Source organism: Halichoeres trimaculatus, unplaced genomic scaffold (genome assembly GCF_033239565.1).
Source record: "Halichoeres trimaculatus isolate MK-OKI-2021-1 unplaced genomic scaffold, fHalTri1.1 fHalTri1_scaffold_14, whole genome shotgun sequence".
Lineage (NCBI taxonomy): Eukaryota > Metazoa > Chordata > Actinopteri > Labriformes > Labridae > Halichoeres > Halichoeres trimaculatus.
In genome coordinates this window covers 6,302,211-6,323,315 of record NW_027437192.1, presented here as the reverse complement: position 1 = coordinate 6,323,315, position 21,105 = coordinate 6,302,211, and the positions used below count along the sequence as shown (strand labels likewise).

The 21,105-nt window shown below is 38.4% G+C and overlaps 2 protein-coding genes across 2 annotated transcripts; one reads left to right on the top strand and one right to left on the bottom strand.

Moving 5' to 3' along the window:
* Nucleotides 1–600: 600 nt before the first annotated feature.
* bmp8a (bone morphogenetic protein 8a) lies at nt 601–11,935 on the top strand. The gene is made up of 7 exons (XM_074686682.1): nt 601–1,690; nt 8,028–8,220; nt 8,313–8,461; nt 8,547–8,726; nt 8,827–8,906; nt 9,006–9,116; nt 11,249–11,935. The coding sequence occupies exons 1-7, from the start codon at nt 1,174–1,176 to the stop codon at nt 11,396–11,398; spliced, it is 1,380 nt and encodes a 459-aa protein (XP_074542783.1). The 5' UTR covers nt 601–1,173; the 3' UTR covers nt 11,399–11,935.
* Nucleotides 11,936–14,178: 2,243 nt separating this feature from the next.
* On the bottom strand, nt 14,179–18,376 carry LOC141802562 (zinc finger protein 706). The gene is made up of 4 exons (XM_074686105.1): nt 18,313–18,376; nt 17,071–17,221; nt 15,655–15,788; nt 14,179–15,563 (listed from the first exon to the last, which is right to left on the bottom strand). The coding sequence occupies exons 2-3, from the start codon at nt 17,203–17,205 to the stop codon at nt 15,693–15,695; spliced, it is 231 nt and encodes a 76-aa protein (XP_074542206.1). The 5' UTR covers nt 17,206–17,221; nt 18,313–18,376; the 3' UTR covers nt 14,179–15,563; nt 15,655–15,692.
* Between the last annotated feature and the right edge of the window lie 2,729 nt (nt 18,377–21,105).

Genomic DNA, 21,105 nt, shown 5'->3' with positions numbered 1-21,105 from the left:
TTGAATGTTTGGCGCTTGTTGTGGGTAAAGTTTTTACTTGACGTCCTTCCCACCGCCGCCTGAGACTTGAACGCTGAGCAGCTATGAAAGGCAGCAGTCATGAGCAGATGAAAAGATAGATGGGTGGAGGTAAAGAGGGAGAGAGGGATGAGGTCTCCCAAACAGACCACTGGGAGGGGTGGTGATGAGATGTAAGCAGCGGGGAGAGGTTTGAAGACTTGAAAGAGGTGGAGAGGCTGCGAGGGAAACTCCCTCCTGGTTAAGAACAACTGTTTCACTCTGTGCGCTTCATACACCAGACACACTCTCACTGCTGCACAAGTTGAGACGCTCACTGTCTCCCAAGTGAGTGTGAACAAGAGCTGCTACAGATTTCAGGACTTTTGGAGAAACCCGCCTCGCCTCTGAAGGATTACAATCAGGAAACAATTTCCTGGAGTTATTGTTTCTAAAAATTGGATTAAGAGAGACATCTGGAACCCCAGAGACGTGTGGGTGGAAAGCAGGTGTGAATGATGAATAAGCACTCAAGGATGACTGGATAAAAGCTTCAAGAAGGGTTTTTTCTCCAGCAGAAGATCCTCTGGGGGTATCTGGTTGACTCAGTGCAGGTGTGAGCGTCATTTCCCTGTGAGGTCGAGGAGGACTGGGAGCAGAAACCTAATGACACGGCTCTCAAATTCCACTCCAATCTCTGCAGCACCTGCTCATCACTGAAATTGCTTTCCATCCTCCAAGTTTATGACTTCAAAGAGAGGACCGACCCTCTGTAGAGGAATTGTTTGTCTGTATTCAAAACAAATCTGAAGCTTGTAATTATGCTCTTACTCTTATTATCTCTGTTTCTGCTGCTGCACCACTGAGAGGGAGAAGGATCAGATTGTGAGGAGGACTTTTTTCTTGGTCTCCAAGATTAAGGAAGGTAGACGAGGGAAAGAGGAAGACTGAGGGGGAGGGAGAGATAAACAGAGGCACTTTTAGGCAGTAAACACGTCTCATCTAGAGGCAGCTTTCTTCACAACACACTAACCAGAGCGGAGTTTGTCTGTGGCGACTGAAACAGGAACGAAGACTCAGGGAGACAACACACAGGAGGGAAGACAAACTGAAACCTGTGCCGCTGATTTTCTGAGATTTTACACATTTGTTTTAAAACAAAGAAGAGGAGGAGGCATGGCTCCAAACATCCTCCCCAGCTGCTCGTACAGAAAGGTAAAACATCAGCACACAGCCAAAACTGGCTCCGCCAGACCCCAGCGGCCTTTCCTCCAACCCAGGACCCTGCTCCTCCTGCCCCTGCTGCTCCTGCTCTGCCTCTCCCTCTGGAGCCAGCAGGCCGAGGCCGTGGTCCACTCCAGCTTCAGGAGGCTCAGCGGGCGTGAGAAGAAGGAGATGCAGAAGGAGATTTTGTCCATCCTGGGTCTGCCAGGTAGACCCAGACCCCACCCGCCGCTGCGCCCTCCCTCCTCTGCGCCGCTCTTCATGCTGGACTTGTACCACGCCATGTCCATCGACGGGGAGGATGATGGGAATGAGATCATAATGAGTGGACCTGGCATGGGCAGGTTTGGAAGTGCAGACAGGTTAACTCAGGTCAGCTACGCAGCGCCGCCGACTCTCAGCACACACACTCCTCCACTGGGGACGGTGGTCAGCGAGGCCGACACGGTGATGAGCTTCGTCAACCTGGGTGAGTACAACACTCGACGTGGTGAAAATGTGCTCATAGTTGGATGCAACTCTTCTGTTTTTGCGAAATCAAGAGGCAAAAATCATTACCAATATGAAGGAAAGAGACCAAAAACAACTTAAAAGTGATACTCCGGGATGGAACAAGTTGGGTCCTATCACAAGGTTTAGGGCAGAAATTACCCCTACAGCAATGTTTTTGTGCAGCAGAAGCCCAGAGCGCTCGCACCAAACACCCCCTCCCTGCTCCTCTGCTGGTTTTTCCTCTGCACTCAGACGGGGCCATATTTTACTTGACCAAAAACACAAATAAATGGACTCCCACCGAAAAAATCAGATATCGGTCTGCTCTCATGCTTTGTTTAGAGAATCTTCAGCGCGTTACTTTTGCACAAAAACACCGCTAAATAAGGCTCTAGTTCTCATCGTGTCTCTTCGTCCTGGCAGACTACCTGCGTTTGTTTATATCTGGCACGCCGCGTGCGTGGACTGATACACTAAGCGGCGAGCGCCTCGTAGCCAGCTGTGGCTCTGCAGCAGAGGTAGCGCCGTTTTACGACATGATGAGAACTAGAGCCTTATTTAGCGGTGTTTTTGTGTGAAAGTAAAGCGCTGAAAATTCTCTAGACAAAGCATGAATGCAGACCGATATCAGATTCTTTCGGTGGGAGTCCGTTTATTTGTGTTTTTGGTCAAGTAAAATATGGCCCCGTCTTAGTGCAGAGGAAACCTGCAGAGGAGCAGGGAGGGGGTGTTGGTGTGAGCGCCCTGGGCTTCTGCTGCACAAAAACACTGCTGTAGGGGTAATTTCTGCCCTAAACCTTGTGATAGGACCCAACTTGTTCCATCCCGGAGTGTCACTTTAAAGTTGAAAAAAAGAAGTTAGCTGGTTTAGATCAGAGGATAAATTCCTCAAAGTAGAGGTCCCAGTTTGATTTCAAACCTTGACCTTTTGCCAAGTCTTCCTCGATCTTTCTATTTCCTTCTACATCAACTGTTTTTCTCCCTGTAAAGGCAAGAAATGACCCCTAAAGATAATCTAAAAACATGAAGGAAAAGATATGTTTACATTAGTTAACCAAGTTGAGTGCACTGATGCAGAGGATGCTGATTGGCTGAGTCCATCCAGGTTGTCACCAAGATAAAAGCATGAAAAGATCTGTTCTCGGACCATGGTGAAGGAAAACTCTGAGAGTAAAAAAAATAAAATCAACTTCTTACTGACTTCGATAAACACCTTTTTAAATTTCTTACAATAGTAAACATGAAGCTAACAGATAGCTTAGCCCAGGTTTTTTGTAAGTTGTGAGTCCTACAGTGTTTTATGTTTTTTTTTTTTTGTGATTTTTTCGTAATTTTTTTTTAAGAACAATGAAACAGTTATTTTAGTATTTGCACCTTTGTTTTATTGATTTATTAGTTTTATTTATTTACTTATTTATGCCTGCACCATCTTTCACATACAGCACTTTGTTTCAGCTGTGCTTGTTTTTGAGGGCTTTATAAATAAAGTTGAGTTGAATTGAGATTTTTCTCATGTCAGACGCTAAGAAAAGCCCCGACTTGCTCTTTATCTGACTCATCCACATGGTATGTCTGCTGTCTCAGTGAAATGACTGAAGGGGCTCGACTGCCCTTGTGCTAAGCTAAGCTAACCAGCTGCTTTAAATCATTTTCATCATCCAACTGGTGGCAAGTTAGGCCACAAAATGTAAACACTGGAATTATTTGATTACTCTTGGTGTGGTGTGTATGAACTTTATTACACCATTAGCAGTTTGAGCTTTCTGCAAATTTCCACAAATATTTAACCCAACAGAAAGAATCCAACCTTTTTTTATCATCTTTTTTTCTGTCTTTCAAGGAAATTTTAAAGACAAATTGTTATTAAATATTAATATGTTTGTTTTTTTAAGTTTTTGATGGGCTAAATTTGTTTAAAGCACCTGTAAGAATTTTTTTGGCCAGTTTTAAAAAAAATTAAGTCAACATTGATGCTTCTGTAAGAGCTACAAAAGCCATTAAGCACATCAAAGACAAGACTTTTTCCCTTTTTTTTGATATTTTTCTGTTAAAAGAAAGCTGGATGAGACTTAGAAATTCATAAACAGTTTATTATTTGATAATAGAAAAAGGAGTATTAGGTGTAAAGATATGGCACATAAGAGTCAAGATATTATCATGTTCATCGACGCGGGCAGTGAAATAGAGTTACTTTTCTGCAAGGCCACCAATAATTAAATAAAAAAACTTTGATATAAACTCAAAGAATTAGATTATTAAATGGATACATTTGAACTTTAAAAATAGTAAATGTGAAATCTTCACTCTGCCACCCAGCCTCTGTGTGAACGCTGGCCCTCTCGTCCAAACCACACAGCAGCCCGTCTGATGCCTATCTTCTCGAGCACAAACCTTAAACATCCTCCTCTGAATGGCTTCCTTCCTCTGGACTCTGACGGTGATCCAGTTCACCGTGGGAAACATCCACTCCTCTTTCTGCTCTGAACTCATTCCTAAATTAATGGTTTCCTTTTTGTGAGATTCGGTTCTGTTTTGGAGAAGAGATGCACCCTCAAATTTATCAGTCAGCGCTGAGACAACACAGCAATTCATCCTTCAGACATCCAGTAAACAGAGGTGACTAATGCTTTTAATAGTGACCCTCACGCCATGCCTTGGAAATGTTTGGATTTTTATTTTGTTGTGAACTCTTTAAACCTCTACTCTAAAGCTTAAGGTAACCAGTTAACTAATACAACCAAAGCTTGACAGATAAGCTTCATACACCGTTACTTTCTCAGCATGTGGTGAACACATGCTGATGATGCACTTCATGCAGTGAGGAGAATTATAGCCTCAGCGATGTCAGAGTTTCCATATTTGTTTTCTCTGTCCATGAACTTTTTTCATTCTGCCACCTGATCCTCTGCAGAGCTGCTATATCCAGCTCCTATTTCAATGACTAATCTAATCAGTGTGTGCGCTCAGTTCAGCTAAGTTCAATCAAACAGTCATGGGTGTGTGTCCCTACGCATGTGTAATGGGGAGACACAGCTGGTTGGAATTAAAGGCCCCACTGACACACAGAGAAAGAGCCAACGGTCTGAGCTGAGATGAAAATACTGCTGTGGAGGGAGAGACGCTAAAAATACCGGGCAGGCCTGCAATTAGTGGTGTGTGTGCTGAGCAGCTGCTGTGGTTCAGGGCACTAAGTGTCTCTAATTACTGCTGTGTGTGTGTGTGTGTGTGTGTGTGTGTGTAGTGATACGAGCACGCCCATCCCATCAGGGCTCTCCTCAGTATCTCTATTTATTGTAAGTGTATGGACGCCAAACCCCAGTGACCAGAGGTTTTTTGTACCCAGTAGGGTTCCACAAGGACACTAACACACACACACACACACACACATTTCAAAAATGTTTCATGTTGATGTTATTAAGGCTGAACGGGTTGTACAGTCAAGTTTGTTTCTGTGTCTGTTGATCAAGAGTCCACAAAGAGACGACACACTCATGTTCATCACTCTTTAAACAGCTGTAGTTGACGTGCGCTGATGTCAGAAACTGCTTCCTGTTGTGACAGGATATGTTAGCAAACACAGTTTGAAGTTATAGTTATACTTACTACATACATCCTTACTAACAAAGATAAAAGGAAAAAAAGAGAAAAAAAGATCATACCCTACATTTTTTGCTAGAATTTAAAACAAAAAATGAAACTAATGAATTATATTTAAGGTCAGATTTCTTACAAGGCTACAATCTTCGGTTTTTGGTCAAATTAATTACGAGACAAACAAAACCCTTAAATTCTCTGTCAAATTTCTAAAAAAATAAAACTGAACTCTTAAGTTCTTTTTCGTCAAATTAAAAAAAAAACAAGTGTTACACTCTTACATTTTTGGCCAAAATTCTGACAAAAACAAAAAGCTGCACAAAAGCTTTTACTCTGTAAAATTTATTAAAAATACAAATGCTAAAAAAAAGTGTTTTTAGTAATAATTTTATTTTAAAAAACAAACAAAACAAAGGCTATTCTTGCACATTTTTCTGTCTTTCAAAGCTTTAATTTTGTTTCAAATTTCAATGAAAAACTTGACCTTTTTTTCTTAGATATATTAAAAATAAGGCTATGCTCTTAGGATTTTTTTTAAATTCAATTAAAAGAAAACCCTAAAGCCACTAAAAAAGTTTTTTTTGTCAAATTTATTGAAAACAGCCTCACCCTTTCTTTTCGTCAAATTGTTCAAAAGAAAAAAAAAACAAAGGTTAAACCCTTGTGTTTTTATTAAAGATTTGGAAAAATTTATGGCTAAATTTTCAGTCAAATTATATAAAAAAAGTTTTTACAGATACAGTTCTGGTCAAAATTCTGAAAAAAAAACAAAGGCTAAACCCTTTACAAGTTTGGTGGAATTTCTCAAAAAAAAGTTTAAAATAATAGTAATAATGAGCGATAAAAAATAAGTAAAGATAAATTTTTATTCCTTTTTTTTGACAAATATTTTAAGAAAAAACAGCAAAAAGTTATGTTTTTGGACAAATCAATCTATAAATCTATAAATAAATCTTGACAAACTAAGGCAAAACCCTTAATGTTTTGGTCTAAATTCTACATAAAAAAAGCATAATACTCTTTTTTATGTCAAAATTCTTAAAAAACTAAAGTGAAAAACTTAGTTTTTTCAGATCCCTGAAACAGCGACTAAGACAAAACTAAGGCTAAATGAAACAAAACAAAATAAACCCCAAACTTTTGTCAATACTCAGAAAAAAAAAACAGAGGCTGTACCCTTACATTTAAGGTCAAATTCTTCAAAAACAAAGACTACAACCTTGGACTTTTGGACAAAATTCTAAAACTCTAGGAAAACTAAGACTGAAATCTGGAGTCTTTTATCTAATTTATTGAGAAATAAAGGCTATGGCATTTCACATTTGGTGAAAATTTTTCAAAAATACAAAAGCTAAACCATTGAGTTTTCTGTTAAATCTTTTAGTATTAAATGACAATACCAGTCGATTTTTTGCCAAATTTACAAAAAAAATTCACAATAAAAAACTCTCTGTTTGTCGTAAATTCTACAAATAAAAGCTCAACTCTCAGGTTTTTGTCAAGATTTTTCAAAAAAACAAAGGAAAACACTTAGTTTTTTTTTCTCAGGTTCTTATGTTTCTGGTCAAATTCTTCAGAAAAACAATGGCTATAACCTTAGGTTTGAGGCCACAATTCTTTAAAAAAACTTTAAGGCCTAACATTGACTTATTTTTGGTTAAATAAGTTAAGAATTAAAGGCTTAACCAAAAGGATTTTGGGTCAAAATTTTAAAAATAAAACAATTGTTGAGCCCTTGTGTTTTGGGCAAAATTTGAAAAAAAAAAAAAAAAATACAACAGAACAAAACAAACTGAGGTCAAATTTTTCAAACTCATGAGAATATAAAGGCTATGCCCTTGTCTTTTTTCTGTCAAATTTATTAAAAAATTCCCCTTTTTTAGTCACCGTTTAAAATTCAGTCAACATTCTAAAACAAACAAAGGCTAATCCCTTACAGTTTTTGTTAAATTTTGAGTTTTAATGAATAAAATTAATCTCACTTTAACTTTTAAAATCTTAAAATGAAAAGTCTGTCGTCTTGTTTTTTTTTGGCCACTTCTTCATAAATAAAGGCTGAACCCTTATGTCTTTGGTCAAAGTTCTTAAAAAAAGAAAAAGAAAACAGACAGACAACCTTACACTTTTGGTCTAATTTGTTAAAAACTAAGGATTTACCTTCATGTTTTTATAAATAACTTTTTTAAAAAAACAAAGGCCCATACCCTTATATGCTTTGTCAAATTCTGAAAACAAAATAAACAAAGACAACCTGCTTATATTTGAGCTTTTGGACATTTTTATTTTTCATACATGCACACATTTATACTTCATACATACATTTATAAGGCACATCAACATTTTCTGAATGTCAAAACACAGTTACTCAGTTTTAAAAAAAAGTTTTAGTTGTAAATTGTTTTTATTAATTTTTTAAATTCAATATTTATTATTTTAAGTCAGTTTCTGAGTTGTCAGAGGAATTTGCCTGTGCTGGCTCAAATATGGGTAAAAGATGTGAATGTAGTTCCAAATTTCTAACTCTTGTTGAAAACGTTATCAGAAATTCACTCTTAAAAAAAGCTTAAACTAAAGCACTTCAAGAGTTTGGATGTTTTACTGGTCAGTTTGACAGGTGGTTGGATAAATGTATCATACATGCACACTCTTCCTGAAGCCCTTCTTGAATGTAATGGTGATAAATGATCTTTATAAATTCTTCTTCCTGTCTCTCTCTGCAGTGGAGCAGGAGCGAGACCTCCTGCAGCCTCGTCCGTACTGGAAGGAGTTTCGTTTTGATCTGACCCCGCTTCCTCAGGGTGAGACGGTGACGGCGGCGGAGTTTCGGATCTATAAAACTCTGACGATGGGCCAGAGAGCGAACAGAACGCTTCACATCTCCGTCTACGAGATCAAACGAGAGAACAGAAACAGGTTTCTGCAGATTAACGTGAAGTCTAACTTCATTACCACAGGAGGGAATAATTACAGCTCTTTGATTATCGTCTTCTGTCTTTTCCTCTCAGGGAACCAGAGCTGGTGCTGCTCGACATGCAGTCTGTGCCTGCAGGTCAGGAGGGCTGGCTGGCTTTCGACGTCACCTCAGCCTCCAACCACTGGCTCCTCCATCCACGCAGTAACCTGGGCATCCGCCTGTACGTGGAGACAGAGGAGGGTGGGTGAACATTTTTACTGAACTTTGATTTTAGAGTAGAACAACTGCTCCTCCCTCTGACTGATCTCTGCGTCCTCTCTCTCAGACCGCTCTCTGTCGGCCGGCTGGATTGGGCTGGTTGGACGCCGTGGTCCTCGCTCCAAACAGCCCTTCATGGTCACGTTCTTCAGGGAGAGTCAGATCCCCTGTCGGCCACCTCGAGCCGTCAAACCACATCCCCGCAGGAGGAAACCAAAATACGACCTCCCTGTGCCCAGCATCCACAGTGAGAAAGTTCAAGTTTAGGAATTTTCCCTGAACAGTTTTCAGGAAACTGATGTTTCAAACTTTGATCCTCCGAAATCTTAAAACTTTATTTTTTTCAGATCGCAGTCCTGTTAACAACGGAGGCCAGCCGTGTAAAAAACACGAACTCTATGTCAGCTTCAGCGACCTTGGATGGAAGGTCAGTGTCTTTGCATCACATTGATTCTCATTTTAACTGATTAAAACTGTGTTTTTAATTGTCTTTGATGAAATCTATGATTTTTTTTGTCCTCTCTAGGATTGGGTTTTGGCTCCAACTGGATACTCAGCGTATTACTGTGATGGAGAGTGTTTTTATCCTCTAGGCTCCTGTATGAACGCTACAAACCACGCGCTCATCCAACAAGTGGTACGTTCAAGAAACAAACTCACCTGATGCTGAAGCTTTAGTGCTACAGGTGTCATCCTCAAGTGTTGAAAGAAAATGATCCAAAAGTAAACAAAAATGTACAACTACCCCTGAAGAATTCATGATTTTTTTCTAATGTAACACTTTTTCAGCAGTTTAGAGACACACAATCCTCACTTCTTAAAATGGTATCTGGAATTTATCTTTTACAGGATTTAACTTTTAGGTTTAGGTTTTACAGATAAAGGGATTTACCTATAAACATCAAAAGTTTTAAGTCTTGTCATAGGCTATTGAAGAATGTCTTGTTTCCAATAATTTCCAAACCATCAAATTCTGTTAGTGCCTCTGTTTTTTGGAATGAGTTTATCAGAAAAGAAATCTCTCTTTAGTTGGTATTTGTCTGACATGTATCTTTGAATAATATGCACATGGGTTTTATTTGAGTATCTTTAGTTGAGTAATTTAGTAACTCTAAGGTCCAAATAACTTAAATCCATCGAACATTCACAGAAAGAGCAAATGGAAGGTAGAACTTTCTTCTGTTTTTCCTGACACTTCAGGTTTATTTTTGACTCTTTTGGTGTAAATGGAAAAGCAGGGACTGGAAAAAACTGATAAATGAAGATCCACTCCTAAGAGGCACCAGGATAAACATCTCATGCAGTCTCAGGGGCACATTTTTTTGACAAAGTGAAGTCCTCTCTCTTTTTTTTTTTTAAATTTAAAAATGCTGTGAGGAGGATCTGTTTTCATTGCACTCCCTCGCCACCTTGTGGCCTGGAGTCTCCGCACACTGTCGTAAATTACTTTTAGTGAGGTGTGTGTTTGTTTTGCAATCAAATGGCGATCGGATCAAAACAAATTTTCTTTAAGACAACTTTTTACTGGATACAACACGCCAAGGAAAAGTATTTATCAGTAAAGATATGTAGCGCTATGGTTTGAAACATTGTCGTAGCTGGCTATATGTAGCGCTATCGGCAGCCCCGGTACTCTGACATATCTGTAGGCTAATGTAACAACAAGTAAACGCTGTCAGTTTGTAAGTAGATTAGTAGCTGTTTATGTTTAGCGCAGCTAGCAGTCCGGTGCTCTAAGACATGTCTGTGATATGTAATGTTAGTAAATCCTGGTTATGTCCTGTCAGTCATTTACCAAGCAGAGCTAACATAACCTCACTCTTCATTTTATTGATAGACTCTCAAGTTTGAACAGACCACTGCAGAATAACTGCTGACTGTGGGTTGGAATCAACAATATCACAAACAGTTTAGCCCCTGTATTATAGAGAGATACAACCTGAGCTAAAGGCTAATTAGCCTTTAGCTCGGGCTGTATCACTCTCCAGTTTATCTTTCTTCTGCTCTTCTGTCCTTTTTCTGTCTGACAGTTGGACTCCAGTGTCCACCATCACTACAAAAGAGATCCAGACGTGCCGTAGATCAATCTGGTCCTGGTCGACCCGACCTGGAAGCTAAGAAGTAGCAATTTATAACAACCTATAACCAGCAATATTAGCACTGATAATCTTGTTTTAAAGTGTGGATTATGATCAGGCATATATCTAGAAAGGAAACTTTTTAAAGATCACTTCCAAACTCCTCATAGACCTTTTAAACAGATTGTAGCACCTTCAAGGAACAAAAAAACATGCTGAGAGGCTGAGGCTGGGCCTGGTTCAATATCTCGCTCATTAACGCAAAAAAATAACTCAAATCCGAACAATAAACTTTTATTTTCTATTGCTTAAAATGATTCAACCAGACAAACCGATTGTGATGTGTAAAAAGGAATTCTAAAGGAGATTTAAAGGAAACAACGGTCAACAAAAAAAACAGCGACCCAGCTCACCCCCTCTCTCATCCACAGGTGACTTCAAAGAAAGCCCTCTCACAAACCAATAAATAATCACAAAACACACATAAGAAAAAAAAAAAAAAATATTAAAAACAAACCATAAATGTATTCATAGCTCCTACACAGATTTTAAAGTGTTTCCTGTTATATCTCACAGTTGTAGTGTTACATTTACTGAAATAACCCAAATACTGCTTCCAGCACTACAGGATTAGGATTAAGGTGTTAGTGACATACCTGAGCATTAACCGTTTACCTCTCTGCTCTGACAGGTCCACCTCCTGAAGCCGGACGAGGTTCCTAAAGCCTGCTGCGCCCCCACCAAACTCAGCCCCATCTCCGTCCTCTTCTACGACGATAACAACAATGTGATCCTCAAAAAACACCGCAACATGGTGGTGAAAACCTGCGGGTGTCTATGAGCGGGGGCGACTCTTCTGTCCTGTGAGGATTATTAAATTAACTGACTCCATTCGGCGCTGTTACTCAGAGGCTTCACCAAATTTACACAGACTCTCTGCATCTTGTGTATTTCTGTACAAACTGCTGGATGTTCAGCTGAGTCACTTTAACGCAAACATAGATGGATAACTTTAGACCTTTAATGTTGTCCATACAGGTTTAAAGCTACAGAGTTTTTCTTTTCATACATGCAAAGTGTATTTTAAAAATGTTTTTAAGCTATGTGAACAGCGACCAACAGGCAGAATTTAGGCCACGTCCACACGTAGCCAGGTATTTCAGGAAACAAGTATCTCCCCTTGTTATTTTTTAAAACTACTTTTGTCCACACGCAGCGGGCAAATCCGCCATTAAGTGTGGCCCAAGGCATTTTTTTTTACCTTTTTATACCTACCTTTTCACTGTTTAAAATGTCCAAAACAAACTCTGGGTAGATCGTGACATTTTAGTTATTTTGTTTATCAAACCCCAACAGAAACATCATATTTGATTTTTAATCTTACACCAAAAGTTATATCGTTCAGTTAAAAAAAATCTGTAAGGGACTGACTTTTTATTTTTACAACTGAAGGAAAAAACACTTCCATATAATCCATGCATGGTTAAAAAAAGAAGTAATTTTTGGTTTATATGGGTTTTAATTAATTTGTTGAAGTAAAAAACATTTTTACAACTAGACGTGACAAGATTTACCAGTGTTTCTATCTCATTACTTCACAGATTTTCTAATGTAAATGGCTGTTTTCCAAACCGCCTACTACACTAGCAGTGCCTACTATTTTGTCTGAAATTTAGTATGAAGCATGAATCTGCAGTACACTAAAATCCCCAGATGTCCTACTGATCCAGGAAATTTCTCAGTATGTAACAGACCAGTCTACCTAGCATACTGTTTCCCACAATGCACAGCAGGTTGGCAGGTTTTGGTGAATTACTACCATCTACTGGAATGAGTCAACACTGTAACTACAACACAACAACACTAACGTTAGACAGTCCATGAGATAGAAGTGAAGTGATGCAAAGAAACACCAGTAAATCTTGTCACTTTCAGTCATATAAGAGGTGTTTACGTCTACAAATTCATTAAAGCCAATATAAGCCACTGATTCACTTTTTGAACCATACATGGGTTATATAGAAGTGTTTTTTACATCAGCTGTAAAAATAAAAATCCCTTTCAGATTTATTTTCAGTAAAAAAATTAGCTTTTGGTGTAAGATTAGAAATCAAGACTGATGATTCTGTTTGATATGATCAAAGGCAAAAAACATCATCATCACCTTCCGAAACTGTAAACCAGAGCAGTGTACTACAAAACAGACCCAACAGAACAGTCATACTACATACTGCAAACAAAAGCAGTAAGTATTATGTAGTGCCTACTACATACTACATTCACATGTAGTATGTAGAAGGCAGTTTAGAAAACAGCCAGTGTTCTTGTGTTGTGGTTATAGTGCTGACTTATTCCAGTAGATGGCAGTAATTCACCAAAACCTGCATAGACAAACAGGATTAGTGGCATGCATTGTGGGAAACAGTATGCCAGGTAGACTGGTCTGTTGCATATTGAGAATTTTCCTGGATCAGTTGGACATAAAGAGTTTTTTAGTGTACTGCAGATTTTGCAAGTTTTCGCACACTACCTACTAAATACTGAATTTCATCCAAAATAGTACGCACTGCTAGTGTAGATGTATATAAAGGTATATATATAATGTATAAAATAATGTGCAGTTTCCCAAATTCCCGGCTACATGTGGACATGGCCTTAAAGTGATACTCCGGGATGGAACAAGTTGGGTCCTATCACAAGGTTTAGGGCAGAAATTACCCCTACAGCAGTGATTTTGTGCAGCAGAAGCCCAGAGCGCTCGCACCAAACACCCCCTCCCTGCTCCTCTGCCGGTTTCCTCTGCACTAAGACGGGGCCATATTTTACTTGACCAAAAACACAAATAAACGGACTCCCAGCGAAAAAGTCTGATATCAGTCTGCATTCACGCTTTATTTAGAGAATTTTCAGCGCGTTACTTTCACACAAAAACACCGCTAAATAAGGCTCTGGTTCTCATCATGCCGTAAAACAGCGCTACCTCTGCTGCAGAGCCACAGCTGGCTACAAGGCGCTCGCCGCTTAGTGTATCAGTCAGCGCGCGCGGCGTGCCACATATAAACAAACGCGGGTAGTCTGCCAGAACGAAGAGACACGATGAGAACTAGAGCCTAATTTAGTGGTGCTTTTGTGTGAAAGTAACGCGCTGAAAATTCTCTAGATAAAGCGTGAATGCAGACCGATATCAGATTTTTTTCAGTGGGAGTCCGTTTATTTGTGTTTTTGGTCAAGTAAAACATGGCCTCGTCTGAGTGCAGAGGAAACGGCAGAGGAGCAGGGAGGGGGTGTTTGGTGTGAGCGCTCTGGGCTTCTGCTGCACAAAAACACTGCTGTAGGAGTAATTTCTGCCCTAAACCTTGTGATAGGACCCAACTTGTTCCATCCCAGAGTATCACTTTAAGGGGTAAAGGGCGAATGATGCTGAATGACTGAACATGTCATTCGTGATGCCTGCGTTGTTTTTGTAAGAGAAATTTAATGTTACAAAAAAATGTATGTGACCAAAAAATTGTGTTGTATTAAATTAATAAAGATTATTCACAATCTTAACATTTCTGGTTATAGAATCGGTAAATAAAATGAAGAAGAGTGGTCAGAAACAGAATCCACTGAGAAGATTGATCACATTAAATACATTTTTCAATTTATTGAAAAGGATAAAAAAAATACAGTGAAAGCAGATTAGTGACATTTTTCCTTCTAGTAAATAAACGAGGAACCAAAAAGAACAGGGGTTAATCATTTCAGCAAGTTAATGAATTTATTTCTTCAGCTTTCAGTCCATGAGGCCAATCACAAAGTCTCAACACCAAACAGAAGTGAGCAGAACTGAAAAAAAGAGCGGAGTGTACTTTAGCAAAAGAAAACGATTAAAGTCTGCTTTTTGAAACGAATCCTGATAAAGCTTCAACTCAAGTAGAATGAAAGTGGTACTGCCAAGGAACAAATATTCAAAAAGGGGAGTTTGGGGAATAAAAGAAGACACAATGAGATTGCTGTGTGTGTTTTTTGTGAGGTATTGTTGGTGTTAGGCGTTTTCAGGCTCAACAGTTGTGGAGTGCTCACACCTTCAGAGGCTCTCTGCAGAAAGTACAGTGAGGTGAGCTGGCTGAGAGCTGGTACATCACAGCGTTACGCACGTCGCAGAGGATGACGAGCTTTGTGTTTGTATTGCATTAGGCGTTTCATGAGGACAAACAAAAGGAGACGTGGAAATCAGCCTTCACTTTTTAAAGCCACTATAAGCGGCTGTTTGATGATGGTGGTTGTGGATGCTGCAAAGGCTCAGCCAGTTTCTCATTGCTGCTTCTCTGAGAGATTACTTTAACAGCTCCAATCAAAACATGATGCTAGGAACTGGATTACCTTACAGTTCTTCAGGTGTGGATTGAATAAAAAAGGGGCAGGCTCCTAAATCTGTTGTTCAAGCTGTGAAAACACCTGTTGAACGCTGAGTGAGGAGGCAAAGCTGCAGGGTGTTTCTCTTCTGGGACAATAACTGTGACTCTAAACAGAGTTTGAGGAATTTCTCGTATGAAAATTAGCATTTTAAGATCGTTAAGTTTGGACAGAGATTTTAATAACTACAAGAGGCCAGTGGTCATACGTTTTGGTCATTACATCATCCGTTATCGTGATACACGCTCTTTGCTCGAGTGAGGGGGAAACTGAGTGCTCACTGAACACAGTGACAAAACCATTGTGGATCTAGCTTTTCAGACATATCGCATCTTACATCTGTGAGTTGGAATTTTGTTCAGTGTTAGCAGGTCCCCCAAACCCAGTCTGGAATAATAAGGTAGTTTCACATAATAAATATAAAAGTTGGCTGCTGGTGTACGTCTGCCTCTTTGTTACGGTTTTCTCTTACACAATCACACATGTACATACACAGCACATACACACATCCATCCCGACCCACTGTCCGTGAATACTGATGGGTCCCAGTGTTCGTCAACATCCTTCACTCTCCATGGTTCATCGATTAGTCCGTGGTCATGTTGTATCTGGAAACAGCAGTGTGGTTGTTTTAACATGCTTGGTTCCAGTTAAGGACAAAAAGTGAAAGCTTACAGGGAGCAGTATAGTTGGTCTTACCTGAGATCAGGTTCCGGTTTGGTCCAGTCAGCTCTTCTTTATGCCTGAACATCAGCCAGCTCAGGGGGCATGGGGGATTTGGGATGTTTGCTCTCAAAGTGCTGCTTGAAGGTTTTGGGGTCGGGCATCTGTGTCTGAAATTAAAGGAGGATTTGTGTTAACGTCTCTTTTTGTGTAAGAAACTAAACAAAACATGAGACTTAGGCCTGTCACGATAATCAATAAATCAATTAACCGAACGATAAATAAAAACGTCCTCGGTAAGTTTGCCAGCCTCGATAAACTGACACGTGCATGCATGTTTGTTTTCCTCCTTTCTTTCGACCAAAGAGGCTGAATGAGAAGATGGCTCACTACGTCTATCTTTCCTAACATTGGGGTGCATAGGTTCTACAGCGGATTTAGAAGATTCATAGTGGAGTGAGCATCTGTCAAAAATGCGATCTTTGGTGTGAAGACAGGGCTACTCGCGCGTACACACAGAGAGAGCTGAAGCGAGCGTCCTGAGGGGTAAGGAGGAAACACACGCTAATATGAGTGATGGCACGAAAGATACGGTTCTTAAGCCGCGTGCCACAGTCCCAGTGTGGGAATATTTGTTTTTTATCAGAATGAACAAAGTGTGAGCTCATGAGCAACAACGAGCTGATATGTCGAATTTGTTTGAAAATAGTGGCGACGAAGAAGAAGAAGGGGAGGTTGAACCTTGTTCTTTGACAATCCGCTGTTACTGAGGCTTTTGGTCGGCAAAGTAAATAGAAATAAAAACGCCAAATGGTGGGCGCTTAAAGACAGCTACATCGCCAAAGAAATGCAGCCCTTCAATACGGTTGAAAGCTGGAAATGTTAAAAATGTTTGACAGACAGTACGGATTGACTGGGAAAAAGTACATGTTACAAACAATTCAGGAACTGTATAAACTCCCTTTTATTTAAGCTATAGTTTTTATTGTTGTTGTTTTTTTTGGAGTTTCGTTTTTTCTTTAGAGACAGGGTCTATGTTTTATTGTTTTTGATTGGTATTAATTATTTTCATTGACATGTATTTTTTTCTAAAAGAGAGTCCATTTCCTTTTCATTGTATTTTTTTCTCTTTCTTGTTTGTTGAATTTATTATATTTTTTTGTTTAATTTCTTTTATTTAAAAGATCCTGACCTTTTAATTACAGTTAAATACTCTTAAGAATTTAAAGTTTCTTGCTTTTGATATGGTGTACTCACTTTATTATCCCATTTATCATAATTACATCAATGAAAAAATGGGAAAAAAATTCTAAATAATATTGACAATAATATCGTTTATCTGCAATAATATTTTGGAAAATCATTGTCTAGCAAAATTTGTTATCGTGACAGGCCCAATGAGACTAAACCTGATGGAAAGCTGTAGGAAACATCTTACAGTCATCGTCTTACCCGACACACAGGGCAGGTGTGCACCAGTGCAGCCTTGGCTGCGGTCTTCTGGTCAGCACCCTGACCTTTCTTCTTCTCTGCTGCCTTTTTGGCGTTCTTCTGCTGGGACTGGATCTTCTGCTGCCCACGAGCCATGGCCCTCGACTTTGACCTTCAGAATCAACAAAGAGAGACCACAATTATACACATTAGCAACTTTTAAGCATACTTTATGATGAAGTGTTGGTTTGCTCACTCCGTGTGGAATAAAAAGATCATGTCAGACTCTTAAACAGCACTGGGTGTGTTTAAAGTGTTAAAACTGGTTGGTCCATATAATGTGGATTATTGTGTGTCCATTAAGCTTAACTGTTTGTTCAGTAAACAACACAAAATTATGAACTTGGCTGTAAAACAGGGATTAATAACATTAGACAACAAACTAAATCCAGATTTAATCAGATCTAATATTCGTGGAGGGCAAAGTTCACTGTGTACAGTTAGTCCCCTGTTAAGCCAGTTTTAGTAATTTGATGTTAACTTGTTTCAGAAACTCTTCCCATTTCACTTAAACTGAACCTACACCTTATCAGGGGTAATATCATTAATGCACTACAGGCTATATTTACTGAAGTGAGGGATCTTCTTGGGGTTGAGTCATATGAGAGCAACACGTTCATCAAATGGAAAACAAAATGCAGCATGCTAATGTTAGCATCCCCACATAGACATGTGGACCGTTAAACGTTTTCAAACCTTGACAAGACTTTTCGAATTGCTTCGATCACTGTATTAGAGTTAAAATCATTTCATTATTAAGCTGACTATAACTTACTTTAAAAAACTAGCCCTCATCGTTGTTGACAATCTAGTTAGGGATGGCGTTGAGCAATTCTCTAGCTGTCTCTACTGTGTTAATAAACGCCTAATTTTTCCTTTAAGTAATGTGATAATATGTATGTGATTAGATCAAAGGGTTAAGTACCTGACGTTGACTAAACGGATATTACATGAATGATCCGGTTTTATAGTCATCATCAACATCATCATCACAGGCCCGTCGACAACCGGCGCCGCCTTGCTAACACTGTTAGCTCAGCTAGCCAGTGAAGCTGGTTTCATATGAAGCTACAAATTACATTCAAACAGCCACCACAGAGTAAAAAGAGCGCAGTTATTAACACATAACCCTGTTAGCTGACACATTAACAGTGTGTAAGTGTCGACAGGAAGCTGATGTGTTTGTTTTAAGGTCTATTTTACCTTCGGTGTTGGTCTCGCTCTCAGCTCTGTCGTCGGTCTCTTGATGAATGCCAGAGGAAAATTCAAAGACGGGCTTTAACCGTCGCAGTGATTTGAACCTGCAGGGTAACGGACAGCGTCCCGGTGTGGCCTGGAGAAGAACTGCAGCTTTAGAAGTGAAGCGTCAAAACCTTTTATAAGGACTTCATAAGTGCTCTTAGATTTTATAATAGCTTCACTTATATATTTTTCCTGCCTTTTTCACATTTGCCTTTCATTTTTCTCAGCAAATTGCACTTTCTCTGACATGTATTCAGTGCAATATTTACACTTAAATGTGTATATATTTTTATTCTACTCTGTACAAAGTTCTTTAAAATTACTATTATTATTTTTCCTACTACTTAAGGTCTATTTTCTTTAAAAAAATGACAAACCTCTTTGTATTCTTGAAGATACTTGGTGAAAAAAGGCTAATCTGATTCTGATTATATTATAAACCAAAGGACAATTATTACTGTAGCCCCAATTTAGCAAAGCTAAATTTTTTGAATAATGTTCATTAAGTCCCCCCCCCAAAAAATAAATTAATAAATAAATAAAATAAAATAAAATAAAATAAATAAAATAAAATAAATAAAAATAAAATAAATAAAAATAAATAAATAAATAAATAAAAATAAATGAAAAACAAATAAAAATAAAATAAATTATCAACTAAAAAAAAAAAATTTTTTAAATAAAAAGCTAAAAGGCAGAGTAACTCTGTCTCTGAAAAAGACAAAAAACAACAGCAAAAAAACAAATAAGGAAAAACTAAAGGATTTAAAAAATTAAGTTAATTCTGAGATAAAGAACAGATGTACCACAGTGACCATTAACCATGAAAAAATAATATATTTATTCATTTAAACATATATGCAAAAATAAATAAATGAATAATAAATAAATAAATACTACATAAAATCAAAATAAAATCAAAGTAACAACCTAAAGAGGTCCTTCCCTATTAATCAAAGAGAAAAAACACCCCCTAAAAAAATCCCACTTTATTTTTTTCTTCCTAGGCTTGTGTAATAACTTGCAGGCTAACAGTTTTCAGATATAACCGACCATAAAAGATGTTGCTGGAAAGCTTCAGTTTAGGGTGGCTTTAAATTCAAACAGGATTTGCCCTTGAAATAGAAAATGACTGAATAAGAAAACAACAATGAGAGCACAGTTTCATCACTTTATTACAGTAAATGAGTCCATATGATACACACACAGAACAGACGGACAGGTTTGTGTTTCTTTCTTTCTCTTTCTCCCTCCATCCCATCAGTTCATCTCTAACAGATGGACACCAGAACAAACACCCCAGAAAAACTATCAAACAAAAGAGACATGAATCAAACATCCCTCAGTGGCAGTAAAGGTGGAAATATGAACAGAGGAAAAGATTTCTGAGGAAATTAAGAGCAAAACGTCAACGTTACTCAGCTCATTGTGGCTCTGTCTGCAGTCACAACACAAATGTCCATTTTTAAAACGTTGTGATCATTAGCAGCAACTCTGAATGCCTTACAGCACATAATACAAAATGCCCATGTCGAGTTCTAGCTGTTCATAATCTATGATTCATCGTCCAACTGAACACTTTAAGATCACTCCAGTCAGACATTTCACATCCAAGTGACCAGTCGCTAAGACGTTTGTCAAAATACTGCACAGGAAGAAGATATTGCAATCAGACACAACACACAGAAAAGGTCTGTTCCAATAAGGGAAACTGGTTGGTATTTAAACTTTCTGCTGAAGATGTGTAAGCTAAATTTAAAGCTCCTGTAAGGAACTTTATGTCACGTTGAGTCTGGCGCCCCCCTGTGGTCAGTTACAACTCCTAATATCTCTGTTTATAGTCAGGTATGTGTTTAGACTGTATTTTCTGTAATTGTTTATCTCTGGCTTTGATGGCAGTATGTAAGAGTCATGTTTCATAACTACTTAAAAAATCCTCACAGGAGCTTTAAAGAGCGAGTTGCAGAAATATCTGAGACAACTAAAATTTCACGTTTTAAATCTGAATCAGTATGGTTTTAATTAAGTTGTATTTGTCACATTTATTGTCATTTCTTAAGCTTGGTTACTGGGAATGGCCTAACCAAGAAAGATTATTTATTCTGCCGTTTGTATTCCTTTAAAGCTCCTGTGATAAACTTGGTGTGGATATTATTAACCCTGGAGACAAAATGGTACATGTCTGAGTTTTCTAACTAAAAATGTCATCCCACTTTCCTTTACCTGTAAAGTTATACAGATGGATTAAAGATGATTTTTAACCTGTTTCAAAACCACATAAAAAATCCTCACAGGAGCTTTAAATCTGCTTTTGGATATGGCTAAATCAGCCCTGACACTTAATGGCTAAATTCCTGAAAAAAACAAGGTTAGAAAGACTTTCATGATGACAGAGGTTTATCTTAGGCTTGGCTTTGTTTCAGGACTTAAAATGAAATATGTTAAAACAAAGTTGGCACAGGAGTGCAACAGCTCCCCCTGGTGGTAATTCTGTCCAATTAGAGTCTTTTAAAAGTTGCCGTTTAAAACATGACTGAGGATATAAAAAGGAAAAAGTTAAAACATACATGATCCTTTCAAACAGTTTTGCATTTATTTAACTGTACGGACCCAACGTTTATGGAAAATTATGATGCATCCATGGCCACATTTACACTGATGTTTCAAGAGAGCAAACAAAGGCATGAACTTTAAAGTAAGTGAGCATGAGGAGATCATTTTGGAACAGAGCCCCTGAAATATTCATCCAACAGT